This window comes from Equus asinus, chromosome 16, assembly GCF_041296235.1.
Source record: "Equus asinus isolate D_3611 breed Donkey chromosome 16, EquAss-T2T_v2, whole genome shotgun sequence".
NCBI classification, from domain to species: Eukaryota; Metazoa; Chordata; class Mammalia; order Perissodactyla; family Equidae; genus Equus; species Equus asinus.
The window spans coordinates 25,437,350-25,455,300 of NC_091805.1; the positions used below are offsets into that span (position 1 = coordinate 25,437,350).

Consider the following 17,951-nt stretch of genomic DNA (forward strand, 5'->3'; position numbering starts at 1 on the left):
ATGACACAAGAAAAGGAAGGAAAAAATCTCCAGGAACTCATCCTAAAGAAATGGAGATCTATGTATTGCCTGACAAAGAATTCGAAACAATCATCTCAACAAAGCTCAGTGAGCTACAAGAGAACACAGATAACAACTAAACGAAATTGGAAAATAAGACATGAAGAAAATGAGAATACCAACACAGAGCCAGGAAATATAAAAAGAATCAAACAGAAATTCTGAAGCTGAAGAATATAATACTGAACTGAAAAATTCAATAGAGAGCTTCAACACAAACATCGAGCAGAAGAAAGAATAAATGAACTCAAAGACAAGTTATTTATACAATTGAGTCAAAAGAGAAGAAGAAAAAGAATGAAAAAGAGTGAAGAAAGCCTATGAGACTTATGGGAGAGCATTAAGAAACCAATACAGGGGCCGGCCCGGTGGCACAGTGATTAAGTGCACACATTCCACTTCAGCAGCCTGGGGTTCACCGGTTCGGATCCCGGGTGCGGACATGGCACTGGTTGGTAAGCCATGCTGTGGTAGGCATCCCACATATGAAGTAAAGGAAGATGGGTACAGATGTTAGCTCAGGGCCAGTCTTCCTCAGCAAAAAGAGGAGGATTGGCAGCAGTCAGCTCAGGGCTAATCTTCCTAAAATAAATAAATAAAAGAAAACAAAACAGATGGTCCCTGACTTATAGTGGTTCAACTTAGAATTTTTCAACTTTATAATGGTGCAAAAGCAATATATATTCAATATAAACGTACTTTGAATTTTGATCTTTTCCCATAATACCAATGTGTGGCACAATACTCTCTTGTGGTGCTGGGCAGTGTCAGCAAGACCCTGCTCCCAGCCAGCCACATGATCACGACAGTAAATAATTGAAACACATACGACTATTCCACAACCATACGACCATTCTGTTTTTCACTTTCTGTACAGTATTCAAAAAATTATCTTATATATTCAAGATTTTATTATAAAATAGGCTTTATGATTGATGGTTTTGACCAACTGTAGGCTAATGGAAGTGTTTGAGCATGTTTAAGTTAGGTTAGGCTAAGCTATGATGTTTGGTGGCTACATGTATTGAATGCATTTTTGACTTATGATATTTTCAACTTGGGTTTATTGGGATGTGACCCCATTGAAGTTGAGGAAGATCTGTATATGCAGTATAAAAGTCCTAGAAGGAGGAAAGAGAGATAAAGGAAGAGAAATCTTACTTAAAGAAATAATGGTTTTAAAACTTTCCAAATCTGGGGAGAAATTGAGCATCCAGATTCATGAAGCACAAAGAATCCCAAAGAGGATGAATTTAAATAAGTCTACACTGAAACACATTATTCTTGAATTGTGAAATCAAAGACAAAGAGACAATTTTGAAAGCAGGAAAAAAAAGTGACTCATCATATGCAAGGGAACCCCAAAAGCCTATCAGCAAATTTCTCAGCAGAAAGCTTACCAGCTAGAAGGGAGTGAAATGACACACTCAAAGTGCTGAAGAAAAAAACCAAGAATACTTTACCCAGCAAAACTGTCCTTCAAAAATGAAGAAGAGATAAAGACTTTTCCAAACAAATGAAAGCTGAAGGATTTTATCACCACTAGACCTGCCTCACAAGACATACTAAAGGGAGTTATTCATGTTGAAATGAAAGGACACTAAATAGCAACATGAAAGCATAGCAAAGTATAAAACTCACTGGTAAAGGCAAATAAACAGACAAATGAGGAGTACTCTAATAGTGGTGTGTAATAATGGTGTGTAAATCAACTATAATTTTAGTATAAAAGACAAATGTATTAAGAATACAGGACTGGCCCCGTGGCCGAGTGGCCCCGTGGCCTCTGCTTTGGCAGCCCAGGATTTTGCTGGTCTGGATCCTGGGCACAGACATGGAATTGCTCATCAGGCCATGCTGAGATGGTGTCCACATAGCACAACCAGAGGCGCACTCACAACTAGAATATACAACTATGTACTGGGGGTCTTTGGGAAAAAGAAGAAGAAAAAAAAAAGATTGGCAACAGATGTTAGCGCAGGTGCCGATCTTAAAAAAAAAAGTATTAAGAATAAATATAACTGCAAAAATGTATTAATGGATGCACAATATTAAGAGATACAGGGGCCAGCCCCGTGGCTGAGTGGTTAAGTTCATGCGCTCCATTTTGGCAGCCCAGGGTTTCGCTGGTTCGGATCCTGGGCGCAGACATGGCACCACTCATCAAGCCATGTTGAGGCGGCATCCCACATGCCACAACTAGAAGGACCCACAATTAAAATATACAACTATGTACCAGGGGACTTCGGGGAGAAAAAGGAAAAATAAAATCTTTTAAAAAAAGAGAGAGAGAGATAAAGTGTGATATCAATAACATAGAGTGGGAAAAGTAAAACTGTAGAGTTTTTGCATGTGATTGAAGTTAAGTTATTGTCAGCTTAAAATAGACAGTTACAACTATAAAATATTTTATGTAAGCCTCATGGTAACCACAAAGAAAATATCAATAGAGGATATAGAAGAGAAAACAATCAAAGAATATCACAACAAGAAAAAATCAACAAAATACAAAGGAAGACAGCAGGAGGGGAAAGGAGGACCAAAAGAATTACAAGCCAATTAACCAAACAATTAGCAAAATGGCAATAGTAAGTCCTACTACCTGCTTTAAACATAAATGGATTAAACTCCCCAATCAAAAGATATAGAGTGGCTAAATGAATAAAAAACAAGAACTATATAAATGGATAAAAGAACAGTCCAACTTTATGCTGCCTACAAGCAATTCACTTTAGATTTAAGGACACAATTAGGCTGAAGGTGAACAACGGAAAAAGATATTCCAAGCAAATGGTAAACAAAAGACAGCAGGGGAGGTTATGCTTATATCGCACAAAATAGACTTTAACTCAAAACTACAATCACAAAGGACAAAGAAAGACACTATATAATGATAAAAGGATCAATTTATCAGGAAGATGTAACATTTATATATGCACCCAACATAAGAGCACAGCAAAGGAAACAATGAAAGGATGAAAAGGCAACCTAAAGAATGAGAGAAAATATTTGCAAACCACATATCTAATAAGTGGTTAATCTCCAAAATATATAAGGAACTCCTACAACTCAATAGTAAATATACTAACAACATTTAAAAATGAGCTAACAACTTAAATAGACATTTCTCCAACAAAGACACAAAAGTGGCCAACAAGTATATGAAAAATGCTCAACACCACTAATAATCAGGGAAACACAAATCAAAACCACAATGAGATATCACCTCACACCTCTTAGGATAGCTATTATCAAAAAAACAAAAAAGAAAAAGATAAGTGTTGGCTAGGATATGGAGAAATTGAAACTCTTCTACACTGTTGGTGGGAAAGCAAAATGGAGCAGCCACTATGGAAAACAGCATGGAGGCTTCTCAGAAAATTTAAAATAGAACTAGTGTATGATCCATCAATTCCACTTCTGGGTACATATCCAAAAGAATTGAAATCAAGATCTTGAAGAGATATCTGCACTCCCATGTTCACTACAGCATTATTCATAATAGCCAAGACATGGAAACAACTCAAATGTCCATTGACAGGTGAATAGATAAAGAAAATGTGGTATATTCATACAATGAAATATTATTCAGCTTTGGAAAAAGGAAATTCTGCAATTTGTGACAAGGATGAAGCTGGAAGACATTGTGCAAGTGAAATAAGCCAGTGACAGAAAGACAAATACTGCATGATTCATTCCACTTATATGAGGTATCTAAAATAGCCAAACTCTCAGAAGCAGTGAATAAAATAGTGGCTGCCAGGGTCTAGAAGGAGGGGAAAATGGAGAGTTGTTGTTCAATGGGTTTAAAGTTTCAATTATGCAAGACGAATAAGTTCTAGAGAATTGCAGTACAACATAGAACCTGTAGTTAACAATACTGTATTGAGCGCTTGAATTTCTTTCAAGAGGGTAGAGCTCTTGTTAAACGTTCTTACAAAACACAGCTGAAAAAAAAAGCAGAGGCACAAGGAAACTTTTGAAGGTGATAATTAAGTCTATTACCTTGATTGTAGTGATGGTTTCACAGCTGTCTGTAGACATCCAAACTTATCAATTGCATACATTAAATATGTACAGTTTTTAAAAATCATTTTATTGAGGTTATATTGGCTTACAATATTGTGCAAATAGGTGTACCTTATTATATATGTTTCTATATCGACTACATTGTGTTCACCATCAATAGTCTAGTTTTTATCCATCACCATACATATATGCCCCTTTACCCCTTTTACCCTCTCCCCACCCCTTCCCCTCTGGTAACCACTAATCTGTTCTCCTTATCCGTGTTTGTTTATCTTCCACATATGAATGGAATCACATGGTGTTCATCTTTCTCCGTCTGGCCTATTTCACTTAGCATAATATACTCAAGGTCCATCAACATTGTCAAAAATGGCATGATTTTGTCTTTTTTATGGCTGAGTAGTATTCCATTATATCTATGTATCACATCTTCTTTATCCATTCATCTGTTGATGGGCAAAATATGTAATTTTTTGTATATAAATTATACCTCAATAAAGCTGTTTAAAAAAAGAACCCCATGGCAGCTAGGTCAAGAGGGGGGAAATTGTAATTGAAACAGAAACAGCTTACAAAGCTGTACTATGACTCATAAAATAGATAAGCTCTACCAAACCACAGCATGCAAGTCAAGTTATCTAAGCTCGAAATCCTTTAACACCAGCTCACTCAGACTATAGATTTTAGAAGAGACCCCGGTCCTACCGATCTAACTATAATTCATCAGGGACCCATGTGTTCCAAAGATACAACTACACACTATATCAGCAACACACCTAATTTACAAATTCTAAGCAATCCTTGCCAAGCCCATGCTGTGTTTCATTCCCACCCCCTGAATCCTCCCTAATGTCCCACTTTGACATGTCCTGTGGTCTCCATGGCATGTGTTTTCCCTTGCTGCATTAAGCTAAATAAATCTAACTTTTTCCTTGGTGTGTTTTGGTTGGTGAGTGTTTAAAATAAAAATACAAAATAAAATAAGTTAAAAAAAATCTTTGTTATAAATTTGAATTGAAAAGTTAGAAAGTATATATATAGTAGTTTAGCCTACTAAAAGCTCCTTGAAGCAATAGCACTCCAATACTAATGAGCAAATCCAGCATCCAGATTTTTGTCTTCAAATACTTTTTGCTCACTTAAAAAAAAAAAACAGCAGACCAAGCTCCTTGGCGAAATCACAGATTAAAGGTATGGAGGGAAAACACAGGTATGGCTGTGACATATTTCTGTGCCAGAAAGCAAAAGCACACTCAAAGATGAACAGGGTCATATCAAAAAGGATAGAAAAGCTGGTTTAACAGGGCATCGCATGGACAAATTTGGGACAATTTTAACATCAAGGAGAATCACGACTTTAAGTGATTATAATCATATAATCTAAGCAAGTATCTAGATCTAACTTCCAGTGTGTAAGAAACAAGACAGGGAGAAATACAAGGCTTAACACACCATGAGGAAATAAGCAGGCAAATCCTGTGGGATGTTCTCTAAGAAAAGTAATCCAGTTTCTCCAAAAAGTTAACGTCATTAAGAAAATGAATAGCAAATTAAAAACACAGGATGACTCTTCCAGATTGACTCTAAATGGATATAACATACAAATAAACACAAGGCATGATACTTGGTTTAATTCTAGACCAAAAATATAAATAAATAAAGCTACTATAAAAGTATTTTTAGAGGCAATTGGGGAAATTTGAATATAAATTGACTTCAGATTACATTAGTGAATTATTAATTATTATTAACTTTCCTAAGTGTGCTAATAGTATTGTCTTTATTTAGGAGAATATACTTATTCTTAGGAGATGCTGAAGTGTTAAGGGGTGGAGTGTCATGAAGTCTGTAACTTCTAAATGGTTCATCAGAAAAAATATGCAAAGAGAGAAAGTAAACGGGGGAAAATATAACAAATTTTTAATCTTGACAAGAAGTATAAGGGTGTTCACTCTATTATTCTTTCTACTTTTCTGTATGTTTAAAATGTTTTAATTCAATATTGGGGGGAAGAAAAGAACTGCCCAAGTGCACAAAGACATTCTTAAGGTCTGTTAAAAATATTAAAACATTCACGACAACTAAATGCCAGGCAATGAAAAAAAATGCTTAAATGTATTTGGTACAGTCGGTCCAGCCATAGAATGAATTCAGTCAGTCAGTCAGTCAACAAATATTGCCTGAGCAAATTCTTTGCCTCAAATACTACCTTAAGCCCTGAGGATAGAGTGATAAAGAAGATAGGAAGGTCTCAGCTCTCAGAAAGCTTACATTCTACTAGGGAAAAAGGCAAAAACCAGCAAACAAATAAACGAAAAAGATCATTTCAGATAGTGAGTTACAGGTGACATGAAAGAAATGACAAATGATAGAGGCAACTCCCTAGATGGAAGGGTTGGGGAAAGCCATATTGAGGTGGCAGTATTTGAGCTGAAGCTTGAATGACAACCAGGAGCCAACCAGAGGGACGCCTCCTAAGTCTTCATGTCCTCACAAAGGAAAGCCGAGTGGAAAGGCACTAATGGGAGCAGGAGACAGGCCACACGGCCTGAAAAGGATGATTTAAGCTACAGGCCACAGCATAGAGAGAGGTTTGTGATACGTTGCTGGAGAAAATAATATGAAACCACTTCCATTCTATAATAGGACACAATTTTCAGAGAGATGTACACACAGATACAAGTAGGACGATGTGATGCAAACTGTCAACAGCACGACAGTATGTTGACATTCACAGGTGACTTTCATTGTCTTTTCTTCACTATTTGCTTTTCCTAAAGTATGTACAAGTAAATGTGTTACTTTTATAATTAAAAAAAAAAAAAAAGATTTATGCCCAGCACTGGGGTAAAGGAAAAGCAGCAGCAGCAGACGCCACAGTAACTCCCTGGTGCCCAGAATGAAGGGCAATCTGGACACCAGAGAAGGACCATTCTGATCCTGCCTATTAGCAATCCAACAAGTGGCAGGCTGTCCCGGAAGTTAGGAAAAACTACTCATACGCTATGGCAACAAGAAAGTAGTTGAACGTATCTAATTAAATAAAAAACCAATGTAGCTGTGACTTCGGGTCAGAATCCTGGCTAGAGGAGGAAGCAGCCTACAAGGAGCCCATTGCTGGGAGCCAGGTGATAGATAGTTCCAGTTCCTTCAACCATTTTGACAGCCAGTTTCATTAGCTTTGAGGAGCATGCCTGCTCATCAGAAGACGTCCACAAGAGGGCAGCAGAGGGTTCAACAGCAACAGAAAAAGAGCTGCGGTGTCTTTTATAAAACTTGAAAGAAAGGACAAAAGACACAGGGAGGGTGAGAGAGAGAGAGAGATGGAGGCAGGGGGAGAGGGACCCTCCCTTTTTTAAAGAAGCAAGTTTGCAAGAAGCTTACAAACTTTTTGTAAAGTTTGTAAGAAGAGATTCAGGGCAAGTAAGCCAAAGATGATAGAAGGAAAAATTTAAAAATCTGATCTATCAGAATCTGCTATTAGTAAAATTTTAAAAAGATAGGAGGAAGTAAAAAATAAATAGAGGGGCCGGCCTGGTGGCACAGTGGTTAAGTTCCCACGTTCCACTTTGGGGGCCCGGGGTTCACCGGTTCGGGTCCCAGGTGCGGATACGGCACAGTTTGGCACATATAAAGTAGAGGAAGGTGTCCCACGTATAAAGTGGAGGAAGATGGGCACAGATGCTAGCTCAGGGCCAGGCTTCCTCAGCAAAAAGAGGAGGATTGGCAGCAGATGTTAGCTCAGGGCTAATCTTCCTCAAAAAAATGAATTAATTAAATTAAAAATTAAAAAAATAAGTAGAGATCAACCTTACAGGAGATGGCAGGAAAATGTAATTGGCAAACCAAATATTCCAGGATATTGTACTCAGGGGTGGTTTCATATTCACTCGAGGAGAACTGCATAAATGGTGGCATCTGAGGGGCCCATAAGTCCTATCTGTCTACAAATATTTCCCCTTCAAGTATCCAAAGTTTTATTTCTTTATATTGTTATGATTATCTGGGATTAGAGCACTTACAAATACATATATACTTCAAAAAATATATTTTCAGCCTTTATGTTTCTTTTTTTCCTCCCAACGTTTTCTCTTTTCCTCTCCCTCTTTCAAACAAGAAGCTGGCTCCGTGTTTCATTGCTTTGGGGAAGGTCTTTCACAGGGCTGAAAGTAACAATTTCCAGGTTTTATTTCACAAAGCCTAAACCCATTGGAGAATTTAGAAGATTTGTAGAGGAGAGAAAAAGGAAGAGGGGATTTAGCAGCAGAGTGTCTTAGAAGAAGCAAGCAGGATAGAGGGACTTTCCCCAGCCCAGAAAGAGGGCTTCCCCTGGGGGGAGGGGGGGGTACAAGAAAAGATGTGGATTCCTGAAGCCTGGGGACCAAGGAGGAGTCAAGACCCCGGGAAACAATGACAGTGCCATTTTAGACAAATCAGATCAAGACCAGAGTTGCAAAAGGCCTTGTGGAAGAGCCCAGAAAGACATATATAAATCTATATTAGGCCCAAGACAACAATGACTGGCTGAAATGTATGAAGGCAACAGGTGTGTCCTTACGGTGTTCAAGCGGGGCTCATCCACACCCAATTCCCCCAGGAGTGAGGACCGCCTCTCATCGCATAGCTGCAGAGTGGTCATAATGACCCTCGCCGACTGGAGGGTGGGAAGAAAAAAGGACGAAAGAGATAGAGAATCCCATCCTTCCCCAATCATATCTGATTCTGATCTTTTCCCCCAGAGGTCTATTATCCAGGTATGAGGCCCCTAAGCCCTTTGCTTTCCAATTCAGACTCCTTTAACCCATTTCTCTCATCACAGGAGCAGAGGGGGTAGGAAAGAAGGGCAGGAACACTCAAGACAAGCACTTATTTGTCAATGTCTACTGGGAAAAAGGGGTGAAGTATTAGCATGGTGAAATCTGATGTGTTGTCTGTGGGTTTCATTTTCCCCATACCATTTCTATTGCTTAATGCCAATGAAGTGCTGGAGATCTGCCTGCATCTTATCAAATGTTTGATTACAAACAAGACCATTTGCTTACTGCCTATTGGATTTCCATAAACACAGAAAGTCTGCCTGTTCACATAATCTGGCAGGCCCAGAAGTCTGAATATCCGCTAGGGTAAAACCATCTCTTGTGATTTCTTACATATTCTAATCCCTTTTTCCTCTAAAGTACCTCCTTCTCTTTCCTCTACCCTTAGGCCCCAGAAATGCCCCCTCTTCCCAACTGCCACTCACCACTCTGTCCTGAATAATGACATTCCTTTGGATCCCATGTTGGGTGATAGCTACCTGTCTGATAAAGATGGCTTTACATGTTTTGCATTCTCTGGTTTCTAAGCGCGGAAGTGATTGACTGTAAGTTAGAAGGCATTTTTTCGATGAACTTATGTCTGTACATCCTTCTAGACTGAGGAGCCTCCTAGCATAGCCAGATTCTGAAGTTGCTCCCCTGCATTACTCTGCTGATGTTATCCCATCATTTAACAAATGTTAATTAAACATTTACTATGTGCTGGGCGTGGTGCAGCATATCAGGGAGTCAAAACAAGTAAACCATTGTATCTGTCTTTAAGGGTTTCCAAGTAATTAGGAAGGGACAGGGGAGAAGTTATTTACGTCCACAGTTAACTTTTGGGGACTTACACCTTAGGCAGGCAGTACGCGTCCAGAATCCGCTGTGAAGTGTGATCCTTTTCCTCGTGATCTGCAGTTGAGAAATGCATTCTTGTCGGTCAGGACATTTTTGAAATGGTTGACTGTGTCCCTAATACACACACATACATACAGTTTTGTTAATCATTTCACCCTGCTTAGTCCAAAAGCAGCCTGGAACGGCAGAGTTTTGGAAAGTACGTCCCAAATCCTGCGCTGAACTCAGCATGACCCCTTGCTTCTTTTTGCCCATTGGTTCTTTCCAAACCCAGCATGGCTTTGGAAAGTTCAGCCCACACTTGGCAGAAACGAGGTGCTGACTAATTGTTGACCCAAGCCATTTTTCAAAGCTTAAGTTGAATCATTTTGAGTAAAATTCAACCAAAACAACTATCATATTCCTTACAGTTGAACTGCTATTGGAGTGAAGTGACATTTCTTCTGAATTTATTAATTTAGCTGGAATAAACCTGCTCTGTGGGTTACTTTCAGAAAGGCTGAGTAAAACCATATTTCTCTTTGAGAATGCTAGCTTCCTTTCAGATGAAGTATTTTTATAGGCAGTGGTGATTACCTAGCAAATCCAAGGACAGGATGATCAGAGTTCCCATATCTTAGGTGGGCTCTGAGCTAGCAAGGCCAGGATGTGGTCTGGTGGGTCACACAGCCTTCCTGGAACTCTCCTCTGTGCTCCTCACTTTCCTGCAGAAGGCTTGGAGGACAAGAGAGTGGAGACTGGTGACTACCCTCACACCATTCACGGAGAGTCTCACAGCACAACTAGCCGGTAGGGGCTGGAGAAAAAGGACAGCAATTACACTGAGTTTGCAGTCATTAGAGGCAACCTGGTAACGGTACACTTTTTTAATTAATGGCAAGTATAGCCAGTCAGGTTTTTTGTTTTTACTGGCATCCTTTCCTTAGTTCTAAAGCTGAGATTGTGCATTAATGGAATGTGAATTACAATTTTAGGGGTTTCAGAGGGATCACTGCCCACCTTGCAGATCCATATCTTTAGTCTGAGACTGAGATTTCTGTTCTAATGCAAATATCACTGGGATAGCAAGCCATTACGCCTTACGGATCATGTGCACCTTCGTCTAGGTGAGTTTCAGACTACTTCCTGAGATCCAACTCACAAGGGCAGGAAAGACCAAGAACGTGAGGAATGGGAGAGTGAGCAGCTAAGACATAGTAGATATCCATAGTCATTTTTTAAAATAGATGGTGCTCTGAAGGATCAGAATTGGCCACCTCAAAATTTATCTCTTTGGCTTGATTATCTTTAAGAACAAAAGACTCTGAAAGAAACTTTAACCTTCTCTATAACTGTCTAAAAGAATTTAAGATAGATGGCCTGTCTCCAGGACAGGTCATCACCATAGATAACTCTGGGTATGAGTAGACTCTGAGGGTCCTTGCTAAGCCCATTTTTATCAAAAGATCTCTTTTGGGTGCCAGTGTCTACAGCAAACACTTGTTTAACAAACATTTGCTTTTCCATCTCCATGTAAATTGACTTCCTCCCCTTTGAAATCCCAAACCACTACCCCCAACATACTCCTTTGTCTTCAACTGAAGATGAGATTTAAGGTGGAAGCTTTGGCCATTCTGGTGAGTTTACTCAGTTTTTCTGGGTTTCTCCCATGTATACATGTTGTCAAGTTTTGTTGGATTTTCTCCTGTTATTCTGTCTCACGTCAATTTAATTTTAAGGCCAGCTAGAAGGACCTAGAGGGTAGAGGAATTGTCTTCCTCGCCTACAATACTGATACAGGGACAGACAAATAAACCAATGGAATTAAATCCTGAGTTCAGAAATAGGCTTATGTGCATATGGAAACTTGCCACAAATAAGTATAGAAAGGATGTATTGCTTGTGATATGGTATTAGGGAAACTGGCCATTACATGGGTAATTATTAAGTTGGATCTCTACTTCGTACCATACACAAAGGTGAGCTTAGAAGGATTAAGGAACTGAAAGTACAAAGGAATATATAAAGCCTATAGAAGAAAATATAGGAAGGCATCTTTGCTATCTTGGGGTGGGAAGGAAATTTTTAATAAGATCCTCAAATCACACAATAGGGAGGAAAATTGTTGAATTCCTTTTTATCAAAGAAACCTCTTAACTTTAAAGCATAGGTGATTGGGCGAAGATAGTTATAGCACCTATAATTGACATGATATCTATATCTAGGCATATCTAGAATACATGCCACAGATAATATTAACAACAGAATGACAGATTTGGACAAGAAATTGGAAATATCTAACCCCAACAAAGAATTAACACCTAGAACCTTCAGAGGACACCAATAAACTAACAAACAAAAGCAACTGAAAGCTAGTTAAGATGATAAAGAAATGAGCAAAGGATTTATATCCATATAAATTATATATATGTATCCACAGAATGAAGAAACCTGAAAACTAGCAAGCAGATAAAGCTATGCTTAACCCCACTAGCGCTCAAAGAAATTAAAAAATAAATGGTACCACTTTATATCCATCAGATGGCAAAATCAGAGTCAGAAAACACCAAGCGTTAGCAAAACAGTAGTGAACAGGAACACTCATTCTACTGGTGGAAGAAGAAATGATATGGTCTCCCTAGAGAGCAGTCTGTCAATACTTATCCTATGACCTTCTTCTGATTATCATATGTGTATCCCAGAGAAACTCACCCAAGTCTGTAATGGTGCCTGTAAACGGATACTCACCTGGAGTAGGGGGCAGATGCCCATCACCAGAGTAATTAACTAACATTTGCTGGGAAGGGCAAATCTTGAACAATGCAACCAGGAGTGAAAAAAAAGTAAGAAACAGACACATCTGTAGCATGATACATAACATTTAACTAAAAACATATACATGTCTTACACAATAGTGCATATTTCAAAAGAATGTGTATGAATCCAAAGACACATAGCAAGCACGGTAGAGAGCGTTTGTTGAGAAGGCAGTGAAGGAAATGGGAATGAGAACCAGAGGAAAAGAGACAGGAATATTAAAATTTAACTAAATTAAGTTAAACAAAAGTGATACCTTGCACAGGCTAATACTGAGGGGTACAGAGAACTTAAGTCTGCACTCAAGGTCCAATTTTTAAAAAGAAAAGAAATGCAGAACTTGCCTGAGGTCACACAGTGAATTAGAAGCAAGGCCTTGGCTTTAGAAGTGTTGATAGCCTCATTTACTCAGAGCTTCACCTGTACTAGTCATTGTGCTAATGGCTTGACATACATTATCGCATTTAATCCTCACACAAAAAAATCCATATTATTTTTCCCATTTTACAGATGAGGAAGCAGAGACTCAGAGAGGCTATGTTATTTGCCTAAGGCCAAACAGACAGCAACTTGCACAGCTGGGGAGTTTAATCTAGGTCTATATGACTCTGACGTTCGTGCACTATTTTCCCAGCCATCTGCTCACAATTGGAAGAAATTAGTGAAGTTACCAAAAACAAGTTCATTCTTTCCTACCCCATTCCCCAGTCCTCTATCACTGACCACTTTGGTTATTGAGGTAAGCTGAATAATGGCCCCCCAAATATGTCTATGTCCTAGTTTCTAAAACCTCTGAATGTTTCCTCATATGGCAAAAGGGACTTTGCAGATGTGACCTAGTCCAGGATTTTGAGATGAAAAGATTATCCCAGATTATTCAGGTAGGTCTAATGTAATCACAAGGGTACTTTCAAGAGAAACATTGGAAGAGTCAGAGAGAGGACTAGGAGATGTGATAATGGAAGTGAGAGGTGGCAGTGATGCCAGGAAGGGGCCATGAGCCAAGGAATATAGGCAGCCTCCGGAAGCTGAAAGGTCAAGGAAAAGGATTCTCCTGTGAACTTCCAGAAGGGACGAACACCTTGATTCTAGCCCCTTAAGACCCATTTTGGACTTATGACCTCCAGAACTATAAGAAAATAAATTCGTGTTGTTTAAAGCCACTAAGTTTGTGGTAATTTGTTACAGCAGCAATAAGAAAGCAATACAAATAGAAATATTTCACTCACTTCAAGATCTTTGCAGCTGTCAGAGAGATAGTAGACATGTTTCCAACAAGGTCTAACAGCTGGTTAATACCAAATGTGGAACTAGAATCTGGGTCTCTTGATGCCTCAGTGCAAGGCTCTTGCCACTACATCTTTCAGTCAGCACATCTAAGTCTCTGGAGTAACAGCAACAGGGAATTTGAAATCAAGTAAAATGTAGACATTAAAAGTATGTGACTTGTTTCCAAGGGAGCACAGGTCTAAATACCAGGCACAGAGACCAAATAGTCCCTGGGGTTCTGTTACAGAGAATAGCCCAAGATGCACAGAGAAATCCTCCCATGTGATCTAGAACAATTTATGTTTGATTCAACTGCTCTAGCAATGCTATCTACATAGACTAATGTGCTCTTAATAAGAATCACTTTCACAAGTGAGGACAGGTACAAATAATGCTATTATGGAGGTTAATGTAACATTGAAAAAAAAAAAGACTATTGGAATTGATATCAGAATTGGGTTAAACTTCCAACTCTGCCGTTAGATCTGTGACCTGGGTAAGTTAGTTCACCTGTCTGGGTCTCAGATTCCTCATCCATTGAATGATCTGCATAGTCCATTACAGTTCAGCCATGCCAAGCTAAATCATTCAGTGCTCTCTAAAGAGACAGTGTGGTCCCAACACCGGCACCAGGCTGGGAGCCAGAGAGAGGAGCCCTGATGTTCACCGAGTGCCTCCCAAGAGTTTGGTACTGTGCTCCATCCTTCACCTCTGTCTTGTGGTCAGTGCTTACAGCACCACAAGGTTGAATTATGATACATATTTTAAAACTAAGGAGACAGAGACCCAGAAAGCTCAAGTAACACACTCAAGTTCATGCAGCACACATTAGTTAGAACCAGTTCCGTCTGACTTGACATGTTGTGATCTACAACACCGTGCCATCTGCCATCTCCTCTCCAAAGGTTAAATAATGTGACTAATATTCACACACACTTTTCAGGTTATAGACCCTTCTACACCCTTTAGTTCATTCAATCCTAATAGCAACCCTGCAACAAAGCCAAGGCAGATGAGAAATTGGCTCAAATATACCAAAAGAACCTCTCCAAGGTCACAGACCTAGGAAATGGTAGAGATGGTGGAACTTGAATCGAGTCTCTCTGACACCTTGCTCTTTCCCTATGCCCCAGTACCCCACTCTGCCACCACTAAAGGGTCCTTGGGTAAGTCACTTAACATCTGTAAACTTCAGTTCCCTCTACTGTAAGATCTCAATTATAATACCTACCCCCAAAGCCCTCGTGAGGATTAAATAAGTCTGTGAAAGTGTTTTGCAAGCTTTTAAGAACATACAAATGACAGGACTGTGTAGCTTCCCATGAGCAATGACCATTTGTGTCATCTAATTTAGCTCCTTTATTGAAAGTTTAGACAGAACTATCATAACGAGCCAGGAACTACCCCTATGAAATATAATTTTATAATGCCTGGCACAGGCTGAGGGCTCAATAAATGTGTGTTTGCTATCGTTAGTAAGAGAAGAACTTTTAATCAGAGCTGCTCAGAAGGACAATCCTAGCAAATGCTCAGATCATCAATAACAGCATCTAGGGCAGTAGCCAGTCCATTAGCTGGTAGTGAAACCACAATTCCATGTCACCGTATGTCAGTGCTAGAGAAGAATCCATTCGCCAAGAATAACATTCAGTATAATACCGAATCTGCTGTGGGATGGAAAAACCTCGACCGAAAGAACAGAAAAATTGTTGTGTTATGGCCTGCCTTATTGGTAAATGAAGATATTAGTTGGTTAGCGGACGTATTCTCAACTACAAAGAAAGAGCTGCATGTCATGGCAAACCAGTCCTATGAGCAAGTTCCTACTACGTGAATATATTCATCACGTGGACTCATGAGATATAAGCTAGCTTTTTTTTCATGAGATTGACCTGGGTTCTTGTAAATCATTGTATTTTCTTCCAGTGCAATTGTATTAATTTTTTTCTAAGTAAAGAAGCAACTTCTTTTGCTGTGTCTTAAGCGGTATAGTCTAGTATGTGGAAGGAGTAGAGGGAAGAGAGGGGAGGAAAGGAGAAACAGGAGGGGAGAAGATAAGGCAGGAGAAAAGAAAGGAGATGAAGAGTGTCATTTCACAGTGGCAAATGTTTTAATCCATGAAAAAGATATAATATTTCTAAGGCTACAATAACTAAGCTAGTGATCAAAATGAAAAGCAACTAAAAAAAATTCTTATATTTTAAATAACCCATAGGTCAAAAAGAAGTAACAATGAGAATTATTAGAAAATATTTTGAACTCTTCTTTGCAATGACAAACAGTATATGCTTCCTCAATTTGAGTGACGGTCTCTGGGTTTATTTTTTGCTCTCTAAAATGCTGGGCACATTCCTGGTCTGTTGAAAAAATCCAGCATGGTACTTTTTTTTTTTTTTAAAGATTTTATTTTTCTTTTTTCTCCCCAAAGTCCCCTGGTACATAATTGTATAGTTGTAGGTCCTTCTAGTTGTGACATGTGGGGTGCCACCTCAGCATGGCTTGATGAGCGGTGCCATCTGGTGAAACCCGGGGCCGCTGAAGCACGAACTTAACCACTCAGCCACGGGGCTGGCCCCCAGCATGCTACTTTCATATCGAATGTAATTCCCTGCTTTATGAAAGCACATTCTGAGAATCATTATTGAATCTACATTTGCTTAACGTTAATAACCTCCCACTCTGTCTCAAGTCAGTCTTTGTTGGCTAGAAGCTAGATTTACATTTTTAAATGACTATGGAAGAAAAAATAGACCCAGTCACTTTATTCCACCTTTGTACCATGGATGTCAGCTGCTGAAGGGAGAAAAAGGTCTCTTTAGTGTGATTTTTCTGTATAGCTAACTACATAAGAGTTTATGAATAAAGACAATATCCTAGTCAAAATAGTTTCTCAACCTGATATGTTAAGTATTAGGTAGCTATAATTGGAATAACTTTAATTTCAAAAATCTTATTAATAACTAGCCAAAAGAACAGCTTTTTAAAATCCTTTTTTTAATGATAGATTTATCTCTTGGTGAATTTCTTTGAGTAGCATTGTAGTTCACTTTGATCATGAATTAATAAACTGCATAGTAAGAGATTTTGAAGGAAAAGAAAGATGCCCAGCCAGCCACTAGCTGATCCAGCTACACCAGGTGAGGCACCAGACATGCAAGTGAAGCTGGTAGATCTTCCAGCTCTAATTAAACCACTCCAGCCAGCACCATATGGAGCAAAGGCAAGTCATCTCTGCTGAGCCCCGCCTAAATGGGAGGGTCAGGAGAAACTTACTAGTGATTATGGCCTGCTGTTTTAGTAACCTATTGCTCTGTAACAAACCACCCCAAATCATAAGCATGAGTAACTGAAACACCTCGAAAATTGGTTCATACTATATTTTATATTGAGCAACAGAACCAAAAGTCATGAATGTATAATGACTTGCTCAGTTTTTTAATCAAGCTGAAGCTAAACAATCCGTTCGTATTACTTGCAGCTTAGTGGTAACCACAAATCTTTTATTAATGTAATGTCAGTAGTGACATATTTTTGAAGTTCAAATTTGGAAATATCAGGGCTCTGAGAAAACATCCCAATTACGTCTCAAGAGTAATATAGCAGATTTTGAAAGATAAAAAACCTGAGTCTTTTGAGACATACGATTAAGAAACTTGGATTCCTAAACAAATTGTAAATAGGAAATATTCCTCCAAAAGTCTTTTTGAGTTTATAAAGTTTAAAACATCATAAATTGAATTTAGTGAAGCTGGAGAGTTTGAAAAGGAGAATAAGAAAAGTAAAAAAAAGGAGGAAAAAATCAGAAATCATTTAACAATAGCTGGATTCAAAGCGAAGTAGAAATTTTTTAATTCCTGCTCACCTGGGAAAGACATCGATTAATGGGCTCCAGAGCCGACGCCCTCCTCAGGCTAGGATGGAGACAGCTTTCATCCTCTCCTCCACGGGAGCTCAACAAGAACCGTTTAAAGAGAGAAGTATTTCCCTGGACTGGATTTCAGATCCCAACCTTCCTTCCCGAATCGTCTAGTGAAATTGGAAATGGCAAGAACATGGACAAAAGCAAAGGCTAGGAAAGTTTCCTGGACGTGAAGGAATATTTTAAACGACTGAAAAGTTGACTCAGCAAATCTCTACAGA

At 38.9% G+C, this 17,951-nt stretch overlaps 1 protein-coding gene across 1 annotated transcript in view; it reads right to left on the minus strand.

Moving 5' to 3' along the window:
• Positions 1-563: 563 nt before the first annotated feature.
• The window catches only part of LOC106831576 (guanylate-binding protein 5-like), a 37,063-nt gene continuing 19,675 nt past the window's right edge, over positions 564-17,951 (minus strand). Inside the window, exons 7-8 of the mRNA XM_070486789.1 lie at positions 9,740-9,800; positions 564-642 (exon numbers count right to left, since the gene is read on the minus strand). Of these exons, the coding sequence (XP_070342890.1) occupies positions 579-642; positions 9,740-9,800 (125 nt within the window). The 3' untranslated portion in view covers positions 564-578. The remainder of the gene's footprint in view (positions 643-9,739; positions 9,801-17,951) is intronic.